The sequence below is a fragment of the Motacilla alba genome, chromosome 3 (assembly GCF_015832195.1).
Source record: "Motacilla alba alba isolate MOTALB_02 chromosome 3, Motacilla_alba_V1.0_pri, whole genome shotgun sequence".
NCBI lineage: Eukaryota > Metazoa > Chordata > Aves > Passeriformes > Motacillidae > Motacilla > Motacilla alba.
In genome coordinates this window covers 35,419,284-35,439,361 of record NC_052018.1, presented here as the reverse complement: position 1 = coordinate 35,439,361, position 20,078 = coordinate 35,419,284, and the positions used below count along the sequence as shown (strand labels likewise).

Sequence of the window (20,078 nt, the reverse complement as noted above, 5' to 3'; positions counted from 1 at the left end):
CTTGTGGCAGATGTTTCTTGCTGATATCTGATGAAACCATCACTTTGATGTTACTTGCCAAAAGTACTGATTACGATGCAAAATGGTTGATCTAGCAACAGGATCACAACTTACACATTTTTGTGTTTTATCATGTATAAATTATGTCCTATGAGTTTTGGAAGATGTTTGTGATGCTAACTCTACTAACAGGGATTTGTAGTAAACTGTTTATTTTGTAACATGGTTGTCTTTGTTCTGTACAGGTGCTTGAGTTGGTGCTGGAAAACTTTATTTATCCATGGTACAGGTATGAGTTTTACCTAAAAGTTACTATTTTTAATATCACAAATATTTGTCAACCTGTTTAAGAAGTTGACATCTGAAAATAAACATTTCTGTTTCTTTAGTGAAAGATAAAGCATACTTTTGAGTGCTAGGAATCATTGTTTTATTGTCTCTTAGCACAGTAGAAGAGATCTTTTAATAGTTTAGTTATAATAGAGGTGGTTCTGAAATTCGGATTTCATCCTAAGAACACTTTTAGGTTGTCTATTTTTTTATGTTCATTTGTGATAACTCTTACTTGGAACTAAATACAGATTGATGAAAATCTGTGTGAAAATTCAACCTGTCACTACCTCTGAAATCTACTTCCAGATTAGAAGCATACTGATCTATCACATTGCTTAAAAAAAAACCAAAAAAATCACAACTTTGCGGGGTTTTAAAGAAAAGATATTTCAAATACCTATGGCCAACTTCTTGGAGATCATCTCATAAATTTCCAGCTTTTAAGACTGTCGGTGATTATGTTGTGCTGAATAGAATAGTACTGTGTAAATAACTATTAAATAGTGAATAAATAAAAGACTATGGCTGATTATTTTTTCTGTGCTGGTTTTTTTCTTTTGCATTTTCTTCCTTGTACTTTTATATATTAGTTCGTGCTTTGCAATACTTTGTAAGAAGATATTAAAATAATTCCAGCATTATAAGTTAGAAATAATGTGTTAAAACAACATCTTGCCTTAATTCTGAATTTGACTTTTTCACTGAATTGAAAGTTCAATTTATCCTAAAAAATATATGATTTCTTCTGTTTCTGCTCTGTGTCATTTGGATTTTTTTCTGTCTCTGGGATTCAAAATTTACTGTTCAGACTTCTTTGCCTCTTGGGTTTTGATTGTGGCCAATACCTGCACATCTCACGTCTAACTTTGTGTGTTGAATATGCTGAAGTGTAAAACTTCACTGCTGATGCAAACAGCAGAGGGAGCTTTAGCACCATGTGTTGTGAATGCAAGTTGGAAACCTCGAGGTTTAAAACTTTCAAATACAGAAAACTAGAGCGTGTTCTGTTGGGTTGTTGATAAAGTAACAAATGTAAGGCAACCATCTCCTATATTGCATGATTGGAAAACCATTTTTTCTTAGCTTGTGGAGAGCATCATGGGCTGACAAGAAAACTTGGCTTCCACCAATTACTTACCTCTCTGACACCCAAGGCAGTGGAAGTCTGGAATACATCATCTGGTGGGGATAATAATTCACTAGACATATAATGTACAGTTGGAAATGCAGTGTAAAATACACTTTGTTTGAAGCCAACCAGCCTACATTCTGTTCCATCTTGCCCTCTGCTGAGCAGTGTAGTGTTCCTGCCCTGTCTTAAGTTCTGCATGGCTGCACCTCTGGATTTTGAACTAGTTCTGTAAATTCACACCACGCTGATGAAATCTAACAACCTGAAGGTTGTTAGATTTCAGGTTCAAGTGAACCTGAAATACTGAGAGTTCAGTGATCTACATTGAGTGCTGTGGTGTCCAAGCAATTCTACAGGAAGCAGCTTGAACCTGAAAGGCTTACTGGTTTCAGTTTAACAGTAGTAATGTCAGATCTGACCCTATTTACTCCAGACATTCAGGTGTATCCAGCAGGGGTTGTGCAGGGGGACCTGAACTGTGTCTGTGTGCCATAGTTTGAGAGCTGGCTTGTAGAGCATGTCAGCTCTGACTTTTCTTATTCTAGCTGTACCTGCACTGTTGGCAAAGCTCACATCACCTGAGAGAGAGGATTCATGCATCCACGACATGTTTGTTTTCTGAGCAAATAAACCTCATACAGGTTAATTCTTCCCAGAGCTTTTGCATCCAAGCTCTCCTTATTTAGCAGTGTGGCTGGGTAAGCACTAGCAGGCAATTCATACTTGACAGATAGGCTGCTAAAACAGTTGGCTACATTCCTTTGCACAGAAAAGTTTGGGCATAATTCCTTGGGCTAGCTGCTCTGCCTTTCATGTGAATGGATTTTGTGCAGAAGGTACTTCTTTTTTTATTGTTATTTATTTATTTTTTTAAAAACTTGTTTTTTCTTTTATGTGCTGTGCCAACTGATGCTGTCTTGGACATTAGTGTTACCAGGATGTATCTCAGTCAGAAGCCAGGGGAGTGTAATGTTTACAGGGTGTGTTGCAAGATAAAATCATGGATTTTTTGCTTAGGAATAAATGTGCTATAAGCATATAAAAGCTGGTTTATGTTTGTTTCATTAATAAACTGTGTAAGAATTTCTGGTTTTTTATTAGCAGGGTAAAATTTAAGCAGGTCCTAAATTTGGACCACTTTAGGGGAATGAGGATTAGTGCATAAAATCCAGTGAACTCTACTGAAATAAGTCATTATACCCGTGTGCATTTTTGTTTTTTATTTTTCAAAGTATTTATGCTGGTTATATTAAGATCCTTTTTTTCAACTGTATGAGAAGAATAGAACATAGTTGTAGGTAATCCCAAGTTTATAGAGCTACAGAATATGGATCTAAGTCTGTTGCTTATGCCATACAGCAAAACGATATATGTTGCTTGTACTGACCTTATTTTAAATAGAGTTTAACGTTTGAATGAGTCACTCCTGCTAACTAAATATTTTTGGTCGTTGATGGTACTGCAACTCCAGTTCTCTCAGATTAGGACAGAATTCAGTAATTACCAACCACATTTTTTGTGGTACATTACTGTGAAAACATTTTTCTTTGATGGTGACCAAACACAGTGTTTTCACATGTGGAGCTGCTTCTATTTTCAATGAAAGTTCTTTTTAACTGCAAGTAATGCAAGAAAAATTCAGAATTTTTGTTGAGTTACAGACCATAGCTTTACATTTTTATTAGCTTGTGACTTATTTTCTACATGTTTTTGAAAGGAGTTAGCCAAGTTTTGTAAGAATAATTGACACACAGAGGAAAAATATCACTTTGTTATTTGTATATGATTTTCATTTGTCAGTGGATCCTGTAAGGCTTTGCGTGTGATAGCAGTTGGGTGTGTCTCTCTTGAGACATTAGACTCTGTAACTGTTTACAATTAATATTCCTAAAGTTCTGGGAAAACACAGCCAGCTTTTAAAATGCTTCCAAGAGGGTTATTTGGACTTTCCCCTGAGTCACTGGAGATTTGACATTTTACAGGTTCATGATGGTTTTTTTGCCAGTCTTCCGTCTGCTGGTGATTAAAAGAATGTCTTTGCAAATCTGTTGTGAGAATATGTGGCATAAAGTCGTGTCCAAGTTGAGCTAGCCAAGATACTGGTTATCCAGCTGTCAATAAAATAACAACTTCTTGGTCCAAGTTAGTTCATGTATCTTCTGTCTGTCAAATGCTAGTAATACCATAATACAGTCTGTTTGCTAACCCTTTGGCAATGCTAATCCCTTTGACAATGTGGGTATTTTCTAACCATATTGCTTATAAAATGTCAGCTGCTGATCTTAAACCAAACTTTCCCCTACAGGGTTCTTATCTGCATGTCATTAGCTGTTGGAGGATAATTGTGTTTTTTGTGCCAGGCTGCTTTCTTTGAGGTGTTCTCTTTTCTCATGCAATTAGTTACATACTTTGATTCTCAGGTCACTGGTATCTCTAATATATGTGCTTGATTGTTCATCATCAACATGCCTTTGAATGTTCTATAACCCAAGCTAAAAGTGCTTTAAAAGTTGGATGCTGAATAATATGAAATGTTTTATGCATAATTAAAAAAATTTATTTTTAAATGTCCTGTTCTTGCTTGTAGTGTTCTTTTATAACACAAGTAGTATTTCTACTTACTACGCTAATTTATCACCAAAAACTGTAATGGCTCTTGCCTATAATCATTAGTTAAAACTGGATGCAACTTCCTTTGTTTTGTCATTATTCAGCTGTTATACTTCAGTTTTACCAATATATTAGTCATGCTCTAAAGTTCATATTAAAAACTGATAGATTTTTGGTTTTTGCTTACATTTTGTGGAATGCTGGTATCATGACCTTTTTCTACTCAGTTTAGATGCAGTTTCTTCATCTAAGACTTTGTATTTCCTGTTTTCATTCAGTTTTCCAAAAAAGTCATGGAGTTAGGTATTTTTCTTCCTGAATCACATTTAATTATTTTTACGAAACGTATTTTACTGCAGTGGATGGAAACTGGCAAGCCAGATTAAAAGTTTGGATGATATTTTGATGCAGCAATTTGGAAATTATTTCAATTCTCCTTTGCTTCCAAGCAGAAGCCACTTTAAATAATTTCAACTTCCATTATACCATTGAGTTAGGTTGTGTTTCCATATATAGAAACTGGGTTAGATTTTACTTAGTGAAAATCGTGCAGATAGTATATGAGAGCAGGAATTGGTATACCATTGCAATATCCTGATGTTTTTCTTAAGCTGTTGTGTGCACAGACATTGTGGGAATGCTGTGTATTTTCCTCAGACAGAAGACTGCTGACTCCCTGGTAGCTTTCATTTCAGTTCATTCCAGCTGAAGTATCACTGTTGAACGTTCTTATTCTTATGCTTTTAATAGTGCCAAATGTATTGTGGTTGGATTAATAGAAATTTATTTTATTCTGTTTTCTTATGTGCCATGCTTTGAAACACTGCAGAAATATTACTGATGATGAGTCCTCAGTGGATGAACTGAGAGGGACACTACGTTTTTTTGCATCTGTCTTAGTTCGGAGAATTCACAAGGTAAGGTCACTTAAAGGTATTAGTCTTGCTTTTCCATCAGAATTAATTGATATCCATCTCTTGTGAGTTGTTAATTTTTTTTTTAAATTGTGATTCCAAAGTCATCTTTACAATGTAGGTTGTTTCTAACCATCAGAGTTACTTCTTTGTAGTCTCTACCCCATCTTTCTGAAGCTTATCCCCTTCCTAGTTGTAAACCATATCTGAAGATTCATCACTGGAAGTGTTCAGCATTGTGTTGGATATGGGTTTGAGCAACCTGTTGTAGTGAAAGACATCCCTGCCATGGCAGGGGATTGGAACAAGTGATCTGTGGAGGTCCCTTGTGACTCAAACCTTTCCCCAGTTCTTGCAAATGGATGTATTTATTACACCAGTGCAAGGGATTATTAAAACCTTGTGATCTTTTAGCTGTCTTTTGGTGACTTAATCCAAGTGGAAACCATTTTGAGAATTACTGAAAAAGACCTACTAGGAAATGGTGAGATGTGTTATAGCTTCTGCTTGCTTGTCTTCTTAAAATGCAAACAACGCCCTTACATTGTCCATAAAGAGTAGGCTGTCATTGGGTGACCAGGTTACTGTAAGAATTAAAACAGATGTGGTTCTTACATTAATGCAGTTCTTCAGGAGCATTTTGAGTGCCAAAGATTAGAAGCTTTTGTTTGCTGTATTTAATCTATTAGCACATACTTTTTATTTGATATGTTTAATCTATTAGCGTATGCTTTTTTTGTATGTGTTCTCTTTTCAACAGCACAACTATTTCCTGGTAAAGTGCTTCAAGCCTGTTTTACAGGAACTGCTTCTAACTTTTTGGCTGTTCTAAGCAGAAAGGGTTGCTAACTCAATTTCCAGAATTAGTCAGTGCTGGCCTCTCTGTTGGAGCCACAACCATAAATATGTGTCTGTTTCCCCTCTCCTTACTAACAGCAGTATTTTCTGAGCTACGAGTTGTGCCTTGTCATGACTTATTAACAGTGTGGTTCTCTCCTTCTTACATATCAAATCCAGATGACTTTCTGTTTACTCTAAATCAGGCATGTTGCTTTTTGAAATGGACATGGGAGAAGATTAGGAAATCCATGTAGCACAGACATTGTGTGGAGATGTGAAAGTGGAGTAAAGCTTCAAAGTGAAAATCTAGACCAAAAATTTAAGTTAAATTTAATTTAATTTAAATTTAATTTAAATTAAAATTTAATTTGGAGAGGTAATACTTGCTGGTGTTAGTTGCAGTGTACATGGATCCATTGTTGACTCAGAAAGTGACCATGTCTCCTGTATTGATCATGTAATAAGGCATTGATTGGAATATTTCAAGTGAGTTACAGCATCTTGAAGTAGAGTGTTAATTTACCATCTCTGCCTTTGACAGCGAGGATTTAAATGTAGTATCTTCAGTTCTTTGGGTAGGCAGTATGTGCAACAAACACTCAAGACATGTGCCAGTATTAAGTGCTGTCAGGGGACCTACAAAATAAAGTTCATCACAGAAATGCATATGTTAAGGAGAAATTCATCATCATCAGCTGAAAAACAAAATAGTTGTATACCTTTGCCAAGCAGCTGTACTCTGTTTTGGGTTTATTATTAAATGCTTGAAAGCAATAGTTCTAGCTAATAGAGATAAAATGTTTAAATTGAGGAAGAATTGTGTAAGAAAACACAGGCTTTTTTTCATTTTTTTAGATTATATCTTTATAATTTTTTTTGTCAAAGAATATTCTACTTCTGAAAGCACTTCAGGCCAGTCAACTCTAATATGTATGCTGAAATCCTTCAAATCTGAATTTTCCTTGCTGTGGCCATTTCTGGATTTGTTACGGATTTTGAAGGGAAAGGCAAGGGTTATACCACGCCTTTGTACAGTGTGGTATAGATAACCCTGCCTCTGATTGAAGTTTTTGACAAAAGTTCACAGTGTCTGCCGCAACATTGATAACCATTTCCTTGGCTGTGCTCTTTGAGTTACCTCTGCAGGAAGAAACACTGCCCTATCCTTATATGCCATCGGAAACTCTTAATTTCTAGAAATTACTGTTGGAATGTGAGTCACAAAAGACAGGATTTTCCATTGATAAGCAGAAGCTTGTCCTTTTGTGCTTGTAAACGGGAGCTGACCTTACTTTTAGGCAGCACCAGTCAATTGTACTGGCTTGTCGGGGCTGGCCAGGTCAGGTTATAGCTGTGCACCTCAAATATTATAAAGGAGTGTGCAGGAGTATGTCATATTCTCCTTGTACAATTGAATAAGTACCACCAACTTTTATCTCAGCTCTGAGAGAATTGCTCTTTGCAATTGCATTCTTTATTTACTTATCTGGCAAGATGATGTATCAAGGAGGGATTCCTCCACTAGGAAAGAAACTTGTTTGGAATTCTTAGATTTTGAACATTTACAGGTGTATATTTTTGCTTCTCTGAAGTGTCTTTTGTTTAAAATAAAGAGTTAGCAAAGTGTAAATCACTTTCTAGATGAGTTTCTGTGAAAACTGCTGCAGGTGATAAAGAATTCCTTGAAACTGTACAGACTGGGGACTGACTGGTTTCAGGGAGAAGCTCTATTTGCTGCAAAGGACCTGGGCCCATAGTAGGCTGTGAGCAGAATATGAGCCGTCAATGGCAGCTTAAAACACCAACACCATCCTGGGCTGTAGTGACAGGAGCAGAGAAAATCAAGGAAAGTGATGATCTGCCTTCACTGGATGCTCATTGGATGGCATCTAGGATACTAATCCAGTTTTGGGCTCTTTACAAGAAAGTGGATCAGGTTCAACCAAAGGGCCGCCAGGATGATTGGGGCTGGAGGAGGTGACCGTGTTCAACACGGGAGGTTTTCAGCACCAGCTTGGATACAGCCCTGAGCACTGTGAGCAGAGCCTGTTTGGAGCAGGGCTAAGACATCCCAAGGTCGTTTGTGCCTGAGTTGTTCTCCTTCCATTTTTGTAGCCACCAAAGAAAATAGAAATTCAGAACCCTAATACAGTCCTTGATTAAATCATACGTGCTTTTTGTTTGGCTTATGATCACATGGTTTTGGTTTCGGCACTAATGGTCTTTTGACTCTGTGACTCAAATTATCTTTGGATTCTGCCATCACCTGGGGGGTGACATTTTTTCTGCCTGTGTGTAGGAAGGTTTCTCTTTGGTTTTAGTCCTTGTGGACATGACTGCAGAGTGTTAAGGCACACAGGTGTTAGAAAGCAGAGCGTAATTAACTTGATCCTTTTGTTGGTGGTCAAATCATCCCACAGAACTGGGCTTCATATACTGTGACTCGAAAGTCACACTGCCTTGCTATATTTATTGCAATGAAAGAATCGTAATGGGAATGAGTTGGCAATAAATGTGTTAACCGTGTTGTTTATGGCATTTAGTTCTGTGTGTTTTTATATACCATGGCAGAAGAATGAGGACACTGTCAGCTCACCTAGAAGATTTTGTACTACTTCTTAATGGTTCATTTTATGGTTCATGCCCGAACATACAAGCAAATGACTATGTTTGATGGTAGTCTGTAATAAATTTTGGGGCGGGAAAAATACAACAGTTTTGGTTTTATTTTGAAATTATTCTTTAGGTGGATGTTCCAACGGTTGTAACGAAGAAGATGCTCAAGGCAGCAATGAAACACATCGAAGTAATAGCCAAGGCCAGGCAAAAAGGTAATGTCAAGACTTAGTATTTTGTCAGTTTCAAAGGCCAAGTATGAAAATTCTTTTATGCATGTTTGAGATTATATTACTTATGGCCTCTTTTTCAAAAAATGAGATCCTTTTGCATTTTTCTTCTGGTGGTTGCGAAGGAAAATAGGGAAAAAGTTACGGTACATATTTGTATTCTCTGTTTCGATTTTTATTGCCCCACAATAAAAGTACTAAATTTCTCTGTCTGTACAGGGGTGAACAGGAATATGGGTTTTATCTATTTAGAGCAATCAAGATAATTTAAAAATGCTTCTTGAAGTTTTTCCTTTATGTTCCAGATGAGCAGTTATAGATGAAAGGATTTGTACATCTGTGCACTGTACTTCATAGCTCTTATAGATAGAATGATTTCAAATCTGCATTAGTGAAGTTGTAATATGTTGAAAAGCCATGGAGAGACTTTGAGCAAAAGCATATTTGTTATCCAAGATAAGAGTATCTTCACGTGCCTAATGTAAAAATTATATTTAAACTGCACATAAAAGAAATATTTGGAAACACTTGCTGTTGTTATTATTTTTTCACTGGCTGTGTTCCACAGTGCTGTATCTACTAAATGTGGTTTCATTCAGTTTTTAAGTGTTGATGTTTACTTTAACTGGAGTCGTGAACTTTTCTTCTTTCCCTCCAAACGTCTGCTTGATATCCATAAATACATGCCATTGGCCCTGTGAGTAGTGTTAATGATTAGGATGAGTAATGAGACATGGTGTAATCACATTGGATGTCTTTCATGGCACAACAGCAGTTTCAGGATAGTAGATAATCTTGCAGTGCTGTTTACTCCAAATTTTGTGTTTCCTTTGATTTCTACCAAGGAGTTGGAAACACTTCTCTTTAGTGGTAAAGAACTGTATTTTAAATGTACAGCATTGAAAATATAGCCTTTTTTTTTCTCAGTGTTTTAAAGAAAAAGACTTGTTTCCTAGGGGCAGATATGTGAAGTAGCAGCTGAAAATGACTTTTAATAGCACTTTCTGTTAAACATTGCTAAAGCAGCCACCACAATATATGTTCAGAGGCAGCTTTCAGACCCTGATTTGGTTGCTAGTTGAGCCTAGCCTTTTCTCCTTATTTTCTAAATCCTTTTCAAGTGGATTGCTTTTAGGGGGCATTTCCTTTTCTCCTACTCTTGTTACCCTTACCTCTCTTAGTAATTCCTATTTGCACAGACACCTCCACAATTCATCACTTGTCCTTGCTAGTGGGTGCATGCCTTCTCTCTGCTTTTAGTGGCACCAGCTAGGCAGATTTACCAGGTGATGTATATTCTTGCAGCCCCTCTGTCAGCTGATACTACCATGGGTTTTGGCTGTGAAGGCCAAGCCAGCAGGCTTCTCTCATATGCTGGCAATAAGCTTTAACTTTGAGGGTAGCTGAAGAATATATTACGTACCTTGCTATGCCTGGTGGTGGTGTTGGCATGAGGCTGTGCCACATTGCTAGTTCAGCTAGGTGTGATTTATAGCAGCTCAGTTCTTGCCTTTGAAGTGATCTGCAGAAATGTAACATTGTTGCTTCTAATTAATATCTATGGGTTTTAATCTGATAAAGAAGTATTCTTTCAATTCCACCGTAATTTAAGAGGCAGTACTCTAGCTGATCCTCCTGCAGGTTTTGGCTTGATTCACCCTGTGTTTAAAATGTATATTCCTTCACATTTGTTTTTAAGTGTTCTAAGCAGGAAACAGATACTACAGGATTGAGTAAAAGTTTACGTTGATTTCAAATTGTGTCATAGGCCAAAAAAATGGGAGATCATGAGGAAGGTCAGGAAAAAGGCAATCAGAGGCAGATTTTGCACGATGCATTTTTTTTTTGAGAATCCAGATGCTGAGTTTTTATATTTAGTTTGTATATATATATAAAAATTGAATATATAAATAAAAGTTTATATTATTTTTATATATTTATGTATAATGATAAATGAGAAAGCATTCTGGATACCATGCAAACTGCAATTGTTTGGTGAAGGAATTCTTATTTCAGTGTGAGGTTTTATTTTTACTTAGCATGGCTTCAAAGTCTAAGCCAAGGTTCTTTTGTAAAGTTTCAACATTTTATCCCTTTGGCAGTTGTATGTGTACTAAAAATACTAACTTTTTAGCTCCAACAAAAACCAATTGCCTTTTGTTTACCGGTAAGAAAAATCTGAAGCAACTCTGTAATACTCTTTTTTACTTTCAGTAAAAAGTGCGGAATTTTTGCAGCAAGCTGCTTTAGAAGAATACGGACCAGAACTGCATGTTGCTTTGAGAAGCCGAAGAGATGAACTTCACTACTTAAGAAAACTTACTGAACTTCTTTTTCCTTATATTTTGCCCCCAAAGTCAACAGAGTGCAGGTATTTAAATTATGTAAAAATATGTTTTTTAAAGTGTTTCTATAGTATGTAGTACAATAATTTTGGAAAGTGAAAGAGTGAACTTCGTGGTCATCTTCCTTCTTACCCCTTTTTTATGATTTTTTTTGACTTGTCTTTAAAATAACATGCTTGTGGTATTATTAAATCCTAAAATATTTTCCATTAGTATATGGCAGAATTGGAAACTTCACTTAGAAATTTCTGTATTCTAATATTGCTTTGGATTTTTATTTTCTTTCTTTTATTTTCTTTTCAGATCGCTGGCCCTTCTCATTAGAGAGATTCTTCCTGGTTCAGTGTTCCTTCCCTCAATGGATTTCTTAGCTGACCCTGTAAGACTTTGGAGCGCCAGAATAATCTTAATTTATTCAAAATTACTATTTACCTACTAAGCATGTTGTGGTAAAGCAAATGATGCTCAGTTACTTACTTGCTGTGCATTTTGACTAGATAAAAGGAGAAGAAATCTTGTGGCCAGTCATTTTGTTTGTTCATATGAATTGACTCACTGAACTGACTGAAATAACAGTATTGGTGTGGTCCCTTAAGAATGTATTTTTCAGTGAAGGATTGCAGCTCCTGTCAAATGGGAGGATGCTGTGTTATGTAAACATCTACAAGTTACTGTTGCTGTATTTAAAAAGGGCTCTATTACTTGAACTCTAACTATGGATCTTTACAGCAGTCTTAAGTAACCAGCTTTTTTTGCAGCTGTATTGAAATTAACTTTTTTCCCTCAATTCTGCAAATCAGGGGGCATTTATTTCTCAAGCTGCAACACTGCCATCCTTGTTCTCATATGTGCATGTATTTTGATAGGCAAAATGGCAGTGCTTATGCAGGCATCACCTGGCTGCAAACAGAAGGTACTGTAGGGTGGAAGTTTTGCTTGTTCATTAGATCTGCACTTAGAGTAAAAATACTTTGGAGGCCTTTCTTCCTCTGGGTAAAGAATATTTCTGTGCGGGTCTCTTCCGAAACTCCCTGACTTGTGAAAACTTGAGTCCATTGAAGGTCAGTTCTCAAAGGTGTATTGCCAGGCTTTGCTTTTTTAAAAGTATTAATGTACTCATGTTTAAACTTGGGTATAATATGGTATTGTAATTATTTTAATCTATTTTGTTGAGTTTCTTTAATAATAATTTTGTTTGTTGTGTTGTGTTTCTTGCAGGATACTGTCAACCATTTACTGCTGATCTTCATCGATGATAGTCCAGTGAGTACTGACAAAGTTAAAACAGTGGCATTTTGATCACCCATTAAAGAAGCTTTCTTACCCAGTTGTCATTTTTTTCTGCAGCCTGAGATAGCAACTGAGCCTACTTCTTCATTGGTTCCATTCCTCCAGAAATTTGCCGAGCCAAGAAATAAAAAACCATCTGTAAGCAAAGGCAATATTTACTTCCTTTCCTGTTTTGAATAAGTGTTTTACTTTACCTGCTGATTTTGTTCTACAGCTCTTCGCATTATTTATGTACTGACTGAAAGTTTGAAAGTTGGCTGACTGCATTTTTAACCTACTCAGGTACTGAAACTGGAGCTAAAGGAGATCAGAGATCAGCAGGACCTTTTATTTCGGTTTATGAACTTCCTGAAGCAGGAAGGGGCTGTCCATGTGCTGCAGTTCTGCCTGGCTGTGGGTAAGATTACAGATGTGTGCTGATGTTACTTGATGATATGGAAATCATTCTAATGGAACACTGCAATTTGCATTTGGGTGATTTAGGAAGAAAGAATCATTCATATGCCAGGAACAACCTCATGAATTTATCCGTTCTGTGATAAGGAATAATTTCTTCTAATTGCAGGGTATTTTTAGTAATAACTTAATGAGCAGATCTGAATTATAGTTAATAAGAAGGCAGCTGCCTTATTACCTTGGATTTTGAGATGTCTTATGTTTCTTTTAATTTTGCAGTTTTGCAAATTACTTACCTACTGGAAAATGTGTTGATGTTATAGAGTGTTTCAGGATGTTACTTGTTTGCTAAGTTGATCAAGAAATGCTTTTTTCTTTTCTCAGAGGAATTTAATGACCGAATTTTGAGACCAGAACTATCAGATACTGAAAAGATGTCTCTTCATGACGAAGTACAGAAAATTTATAAAACCTACTGTTTGGATGAAAGCATCGACAAGATTAGATTTGACCCTTTCATTGTGGAAGAAATTCAAAGAAGTAAGTTGGAATTCAGAATTAATAATGTACATTGGAATTTAAACAATATTTTATAATAAAGTAAAAGAAATTTTCCTGAATATCATCAAACTTTTTTTGCCAATTTAAAAAATTATTCCCTTGCTATATTGTGCTTAATCCTTTTTTTGTCAATTTATTTCTATTTTTTATTTATAACATTTAGAGTAGCTTGCAAAGTAATCACAAACTCTGACCAGGAGAAAACACGAACTTTATATGTCTGTATGTATATCTCTCTCTATTCATACTTAAAATATTTTTAATAGTTGCTGAAGGTCCATATAAGGATGTTGTGAAACTTCAAACTATGCGGTGTCTTTTTGAAGCTTATGAGCACGTCCTTTCTCTGCTTGAGAATGTTTTTACTCCCATGTTCTGTCACAGTGATGAGGTAAGCATGAAAGATTGGAAGAGTAGTCTTAAAAGTGAGATTGTATTTTTTTAGGATACGCTATTTACAACAGTCACATGTATGTGGAAGTGAAAAATATGGCTTCATTTTCCACTTTGGTTGACATTCTAGAGCTGGACCATTGTCAGTAGGAGAATAAAATTCATTCTAGTCCAACATATAATCACAGAATTAAAGGAAAACTTCATGGTTTTGATGTAACAATTTGTGTATATTACAGCTATTACAAAATCCTCTTCACCCCCTGTCTTTATGGTTGCAAATTTGGTGCAAAAATAACCTGCCTGATAGATGTAGAACACAGTCTCTATTTACTTTAAAAGATATAATGGTATTTAAAAGTACAAAAGTTGTATTTAGGTTTTTTCAGCATTATGCATTCCTGCAGCTAAAAGTCTGGTGTTTGTTTTCAAGAAGATCTCTCAATGCAATTTACAAGGTATTTAAGATTGTTGTGTGATTGGGTTCTAAATGCCACCTTAAGAATTCCCTGCCCTGGGTTGACTTTATCTGCCTAAGGCCTTCTAGTAGGACACACTTAAATCACAGGAGTGAGTCTGAATTCATGTTCCTTTCAGAAGTTTTTGTGTATAAGTCAGGTGGTTTGTTAAGCTTCTTGCATTCATTTGAGGCAGAATATATTGATTTGTCCTAGGAGTGGGTACTTGCCTTACTTGGCATTAATAAAAATAACATTTCTCAAAAATGGTTGTGATGGTCATCTCTCCCATGATAGCTATAATGCTTCAAATGCTTGATTTTTTAACAATAAGGAGACATGGATTTTGGTGCTTAATTTAATTTTTATTTCTGCTTTGTGGTTTTAATCTCATGATTATGTAAGTTTAAGTAAGTAGTCCTAGTCGCATGTATTGATTATTGTATGGTCTGTCCTTTTCCAGATTAAAATTCTAACTGCTAGATTATGGTCAGTTTGGCTTTTCCTTCAGTTCTCATTTCCTGACTTTTGCAATGTTGTTGCACAGTAGCCTTTGCCTCAGTTAATCCAGTGTTTCCTTTGATACCTTATTTGTCTGCTGCAGTACTTCAGACATCTTTTAAGAGGAGCAGAGTCACCAACCCGCAATTCGAAGTTTAACAGGTAGGTATGGTAGAACTTTTAAGTGGTTTTCTTTGATTTTTAATTTAAAACATCAAAATATTAAGCTCTAAGAATTTTTTTGTTGCCTGATATTAATTTGACTAAATTTTTAGCTCTACTTTTTTGTTTGTAAATGAAGAAATTATATACTAAAGACGCAAGCAGTATTATACAAGACGCTTCTTCTCTTGAAGTATTTTACATTCAAGAATTTAGAATGTGATTTAGACCTCAACATTTGAGAAGAGGGAAGGGAAAAAAAATAAGCAGACCAGTGAGAATAAGATTATGTGAAAATAAAGTGGTGATTTAATTGACTGTGTACATGTAATACCATTTTAGTGGTGCCAAGCTGTATCTTCTTGGGTTTCACGTGTTATAGGGATAGGTACAGTGTACCCTATGCCAAACCAACCTGCTTATTTGGTGGGAATCTCCTCTTACTGTGACAAGGAGGGTTTGCCACTTCTCCTTCTGTCCCCCAACTCCATTGCAGAAGTGCAGCATCAGAAGCCTTGTTTCTGGGCTTGGGCCATATTCTTATAGTCCAGACCTCCTTCATGCTCCTTACTTATGGTCCAGACCTCCGTCAGGCTCCTTACAGCCTATGGAGGAGAAGAGCCTCTCCTGTGGTGGGCATGGGTGATCTGCTTCTGTGGGCTTGGGCTGGGTTGATAAACGTTTAGGTCTCAAAATTTCTTGTGTTTCACTTCATGTTGGATGTCTCCGACAGTCGAGGACTAGCCAAACTGAATTTCTCTTATGGCCTGGCCAAAAGAAGGAAAACATCAGTGAGACAATCTTTAATTTGGATAGGCTTTCTTTCTTGATATGAAGGAAGATTCATGCTACTCTGGAAGATGCTAATGTTTGTCCTCTTCTAGAGGAATAACACTCATTCATTTTACCTTTTCTGCTTTCATTAGAGTTACACCTGACAGTAAACTCCTGTTTCACAGCCTACTGTGAGATTCGTATTACCTGCACATACCTTTCTTCCCTGCTCCTGTTCTTCAAAAATTGATGATTGTTGTCTTTATTATGTCTCCATGGGTGACATATTTTATGTAGTCTTTATGGTTTTTGTAGGTCCAGGACTGGAGCTTTGGTGTAGTGCTGTCTCATAATGGTGCTGGCAAACTTCTGTGTCTCAACAAAGAGACATGGGATGAAGGCAGCTAGCCCAAACTGCATTCCTTTCCTACATAGTACTCCATGTAGGGTGACCTTAAAGACACTTCAGCTTCTGTTGAGGATGGCTCTGGGGTTTCACCTAGACCTTTAAATCTGCCTTCTGGTTTCTTACCCCAATTATTCATGTCAGGGATTATTAGTATTCTGTCATACTCTTCTTAAATCTAGTTAAAATATGAAAACATGTAGGTCACCTCTTTGGTGCTTGGCTTTTACAAACAGAAAGGAGGAAGTTACAGGCCATTGCTGCCTGGAGTTTTTGAAATGTGTTTCTGGCTCTAAAATAAACAGATTTTGTTTGGTGGCTGTTGCAGCATATTCTCAAACAGCATCCATAGCTTTACTGAAAATGTATCTGATTTACATTTCAGAGCAATTCGAATGCTCTCAGTATATATGCTGATTTACAATACAAGATACTGTGTGTTCCAGAAGTGGTGCCTCAGTGATTATTTCCATGAAACAGAGGTCCTATCTTGCAGGTAGTTTGCCTGTTGCTTTGGAATTTCCCTCTGCAGAATTATGTACAGTCACTTCAAAGAGGGTGGGGAAAAATCAAGGTTTCTCACAGAATTAATCCAGATGTTATTCCATGTATTTTGTCCTGCCTTCTCTTTCTTATTCTAGCATTAGTTCCTCTTGAAAGTAATTACATGCAAAGAGATGAGTTTTGTTTCCCATATTTTTGATGTGCTTTGCTATGGGTACTGTGTGTGTATTGCTTAGGTACTGCTGGTTAAAAAAAATCACATCAAGAAGTAGGTATGAAATCCCAGTGGAATGTGCATGAGGGTAATGTGTTGAAACATTTCCCTTATTGCAAGACAAGAAAATTACAGTTTCTAGAAAATATGGGTGGAAAGGTAGGAAGAAGTGACATCTGTGTCATTTTTGGTTAGAATCACTTCTTTGAACTGTACAGAACAATCAGAGCTTTTTGCAGACAGCACAAATAATGTGCTATGAAAACTGCAAAGGCAATAGATGGGCAGTGCCAAGGGTTTCTGGAGTGTAAAGAAGTCACATTGAGGGTATTCTGACAACTTGATAACTAACTGTGGTTGTCATGAGTTTTGCCTCTGTAACTGATGTTTTTAACCTAATATTTATTGTGTGTGGCCTATGATGACTGATGTTTTGAATTCTACTTCTGTCAGCTTAATTTGGGTGGCATGGAAGAGACAACAAGAATTTCCTCTCTCTCATGTTTATGTATTTATAATACATTACTGCATTACTTAAATGTAGTCTGTGTTGAAAGTCTAACAAAGAAAGAAAAGCTGTTATGTAGTATGAATTCCCAGATTTCTGGATTTCTGTATATCTGTCTTGATTTTCTACATACAAGAACCACTTATAGACATAGACAGATCCTAGTGTCTCATATTAGATAGCAGTGAAATTAAATCATTTTTTTAAGTTAAAGGACCATGTAGAAAAGATACTGGCAATTTCAGAGAGTGGTTAGGAGAAAAACCCATGGAATTAAGTCTGTGAAAAGTTCTATGCAGTGTAATAGTCATCATCATTTCTAATCTGCTAGGTTATATTTCCAGTTTCACAGGTTACACAGCCGAAGGCAGTGTAAGATGTCTTACAATCAGACCTTCTGTAAAACAAAATCTAAAATTTTAATGTTTTTATCTCATGTTAGTTGGTCCAGAATTCAGTACCTCAGATGAATTAAAATCCTCTGTATGGTGACAGTGTTTTTAGTTAATTCATTTAAACATCTCGATTGGAATTACTGGGTTGATGTCTGAGGCATTGCTTCTTTGTACCAGGGTATGTAGAATGTCAAAAATGCATGACAGTTCTTAAAATCTGTGAAACACAAATATTAAAAATTTTAATTTTAATAGTGGCTCTTACTGTGCCTAATACAATTATTATACTTATTATGTATGTATATACTATACTAATACAGAAGGGAAGAGAGCATGTATTATTACATAAAGTGAGGCTGCAGCCTTTTCATTGTATTGGTCACATTAACTTGATTCCTACATGACTTCTGAATACAGGTAATAGGAAAAGTTAGCTGGCTACATGGCACTACAGATAACTCTAAGAATGAAAGTGGTTCTCTATTAATTTGTGGTTGCTTGTGCTGAATCTCGTGAAAGTTTCAATAACTGGTGTTTCAAATTCAAAGGCCAGGCTTGTGATGATGAGATGAGTAGATACTGTTCACATTTCACTTTCTTGGGATTCTAGGTCAGGAACTCCTAATTGTACTACCTCTTTCCTTAACCCATGGTGATGGTAAAGCCTATTCAATTTTGTTGGGATAGGTCAGTCAGATTTGGTTTGGTTTGGGTTCTTTTGTTGTTTTGGTTTTGTTTTATTTTGATTTCCTGCTGGGCTCTGAGGTAATTTATTTGCCTGTTGTTGCAGAAGTAGCCTGAGTTTGGATGACTTACGGTAAGTCGATCTAAAACTTAATAAATGTCGTATGTTAGCTATGCTGCATCTCTCATGACTTCATCATACAGCCTTTATAACAGTAATTAGCTGTTCATTTATTTGTAAAAGACATGAATGTCTTCCCTGGTCTGAGGTGCATTTCTCTTCACAAAAAGTTTTGCTCCCCATGTCCTTTTCACAAATGTTTAGAAATTGCTTAATTACTAATTTCACATGTTTTCACATTAATATTGTTTGCTGTACATTAACACTTTGCTGTTAACAGTCTGTCTGTTGTCATTTGTTTTGAAATATATTTCCAGAGCTTGAAACTTTTTTTTTTCACTTGTGACTGGTAGCTGCTCCAAAATTTCCTTTATTCCATGTCATATTGTTATCCACTTAGGTGCTTGTTTTATCTTGCAAGCTGTATCTGGAGTGATCATTGTCTAACATCACTTGCAAATATAACCATTTTATGATTTTTAAGCACTCAAACCCAACAGTTGCCCAAATTAGTTCTCTCTGCAGCTTCTCTTGTGACTGTTACAGGTTTGATGACAACATATGCTATTTTTTATAATTTGCTGTAGGTAGTATGTGACCACTCATTAATGCCTTAGTAGCTGTCCAGTGATTTGTTTTTTCATTATTCATGCTTCTTTAAATACATGGTATCCAAACTCAGGAAACAATCTTTTCCTCATGGACTTTTCCTTAGAATTTAACAGAGGATAAGTATGCTCATATTAGTCTTGTGGGGAAATTTTTCAACTTAATTTTTCAGATTAAGAATCAAGGTAATTAGATGCTTTTATATTTATGTGCCAGTTCAGCATGTTGAGCTATAACTTGCTTGATTGTTGAGCAATAAGGAGTTCTTGAGTTATAAATGCAGCTCATTGGTTTTCAAGTGCAGCATTTCTCCTTACTGTGTGTACGGAATTTAGTCAGCCAAAGGAAATGGTACTATGACTTCACATGCATGTTAATATCTGCCTTGTCTGATATATACAACTGGTCTGGTCCTTCTTGACCCAGAGAGGCTCAGAGCATCATTCTTCTGCTGCACAGCCCTGGCTCATCACCTGCCAAGATCTGTTCAGTGCACTGAATGAGGCAGGCATTCTGTGGAAAAATGATTTTGCAACCATCCATGATTGAAGAATGCCACAGTGTACAGTGGACTTCTTCAGTCTGCAGTTCCCTGTTATAGAGTAAACAATAATTGTAATTTTTTTTTACTCTTAGGTATGTGTTACTTTTGGAATGTTTGGGGAAAAAAAAGTGTTCCAAGCTCTTGTTGTCACATCATTCTTCAGGAATGTTGGAGCCTGTAAACTCTGCACAGAGGGCCTTCCTGAGAAAGCAACTATAGAGGAATGGTCTAATAATGCTATTATATGGATTAGCACTAGAGGGAGTGGGTTATTTTTCCATCAAGTTTCGGATGTGTATTTGTTTGTTGACAGGTCTTAAAAAAAATCTTGTCTCTGTTCTAAACTGGCTACCTCCTGTCATCTTTGGTTCTTCGTGTCTTGAACCTGCCCCTATCCTAGTCCCATCCTTCCTTCTACCTGGTCTCAAGGTCTTTCTTCTATTTCTGCTTAGCCAGTGAATCTATTAGATTTTCATCGTGATCCCTTTTGTATATATTTTTTATTGCTCCATTTCTTTGAAATGTCAAGTTATCCTGT

The 20,078-nt window shown here is 36.3% G+C and overlaps 1 protein-coding gene across 5 annotated transcripts in view; it reads left to right on the top strand.

Moving 5' to 3' along the window:
- The window catches only part of SNX14 (sorting nexin 14), a 45,630-nt gene that overhangs the window by 7,502 nt on the left and 18,050 nt on the right, over positions 1-20,078 (top strand). For 3 of the 5 annotated variants that reach the window (XM_038130916.1, XM_038130918.1, XM_038130921.1), the window contains exons 5-16: positions 246-289; positions 4,905-4,992; positions 8,576-8,660; positions 10,890-11,046; positions 11,324-11,399; positions 12,239-12,283; positions 12,368-12,448; positions 12,593-12,707; positions 13,091-13,246; positions 13,534-13,658; positions 14,723-14,781; positions 18,373-18,399. In XM_038130916.1, the coding sequence (XP_037986844.1) occupies positions 246-289; positions 4,905-4,992; positions 8,576-8,660; positions 10,890-11,046; positions 11,324-11,399; positions 12,239-12,283; positions 12,368-12,448; positions 12,593-12,707; positions 13,091-13,246; positions 13,534-13,658; positions 14,723-14,781; positions 18,373-18,399 (1,058 nt within the window). The remainder of the gene's footprint in view (positions 1-245; positions 290-4,904; positions 4,993-8,575; positions 8,661-10,889; positions 11,047-11,323; positions 11,400-12,238; positions 12,284-12,367; positions 12,449-12,592; positions 12,708-13,090; positions 13,247-13,533; positions 13,659-14,722; positions 14,782-18,372; positions 18,400-20,078) is intronic. The other 2 variants (XM_038130919.1, XM_038130920.1) reach the window with 1 other exon arrangement.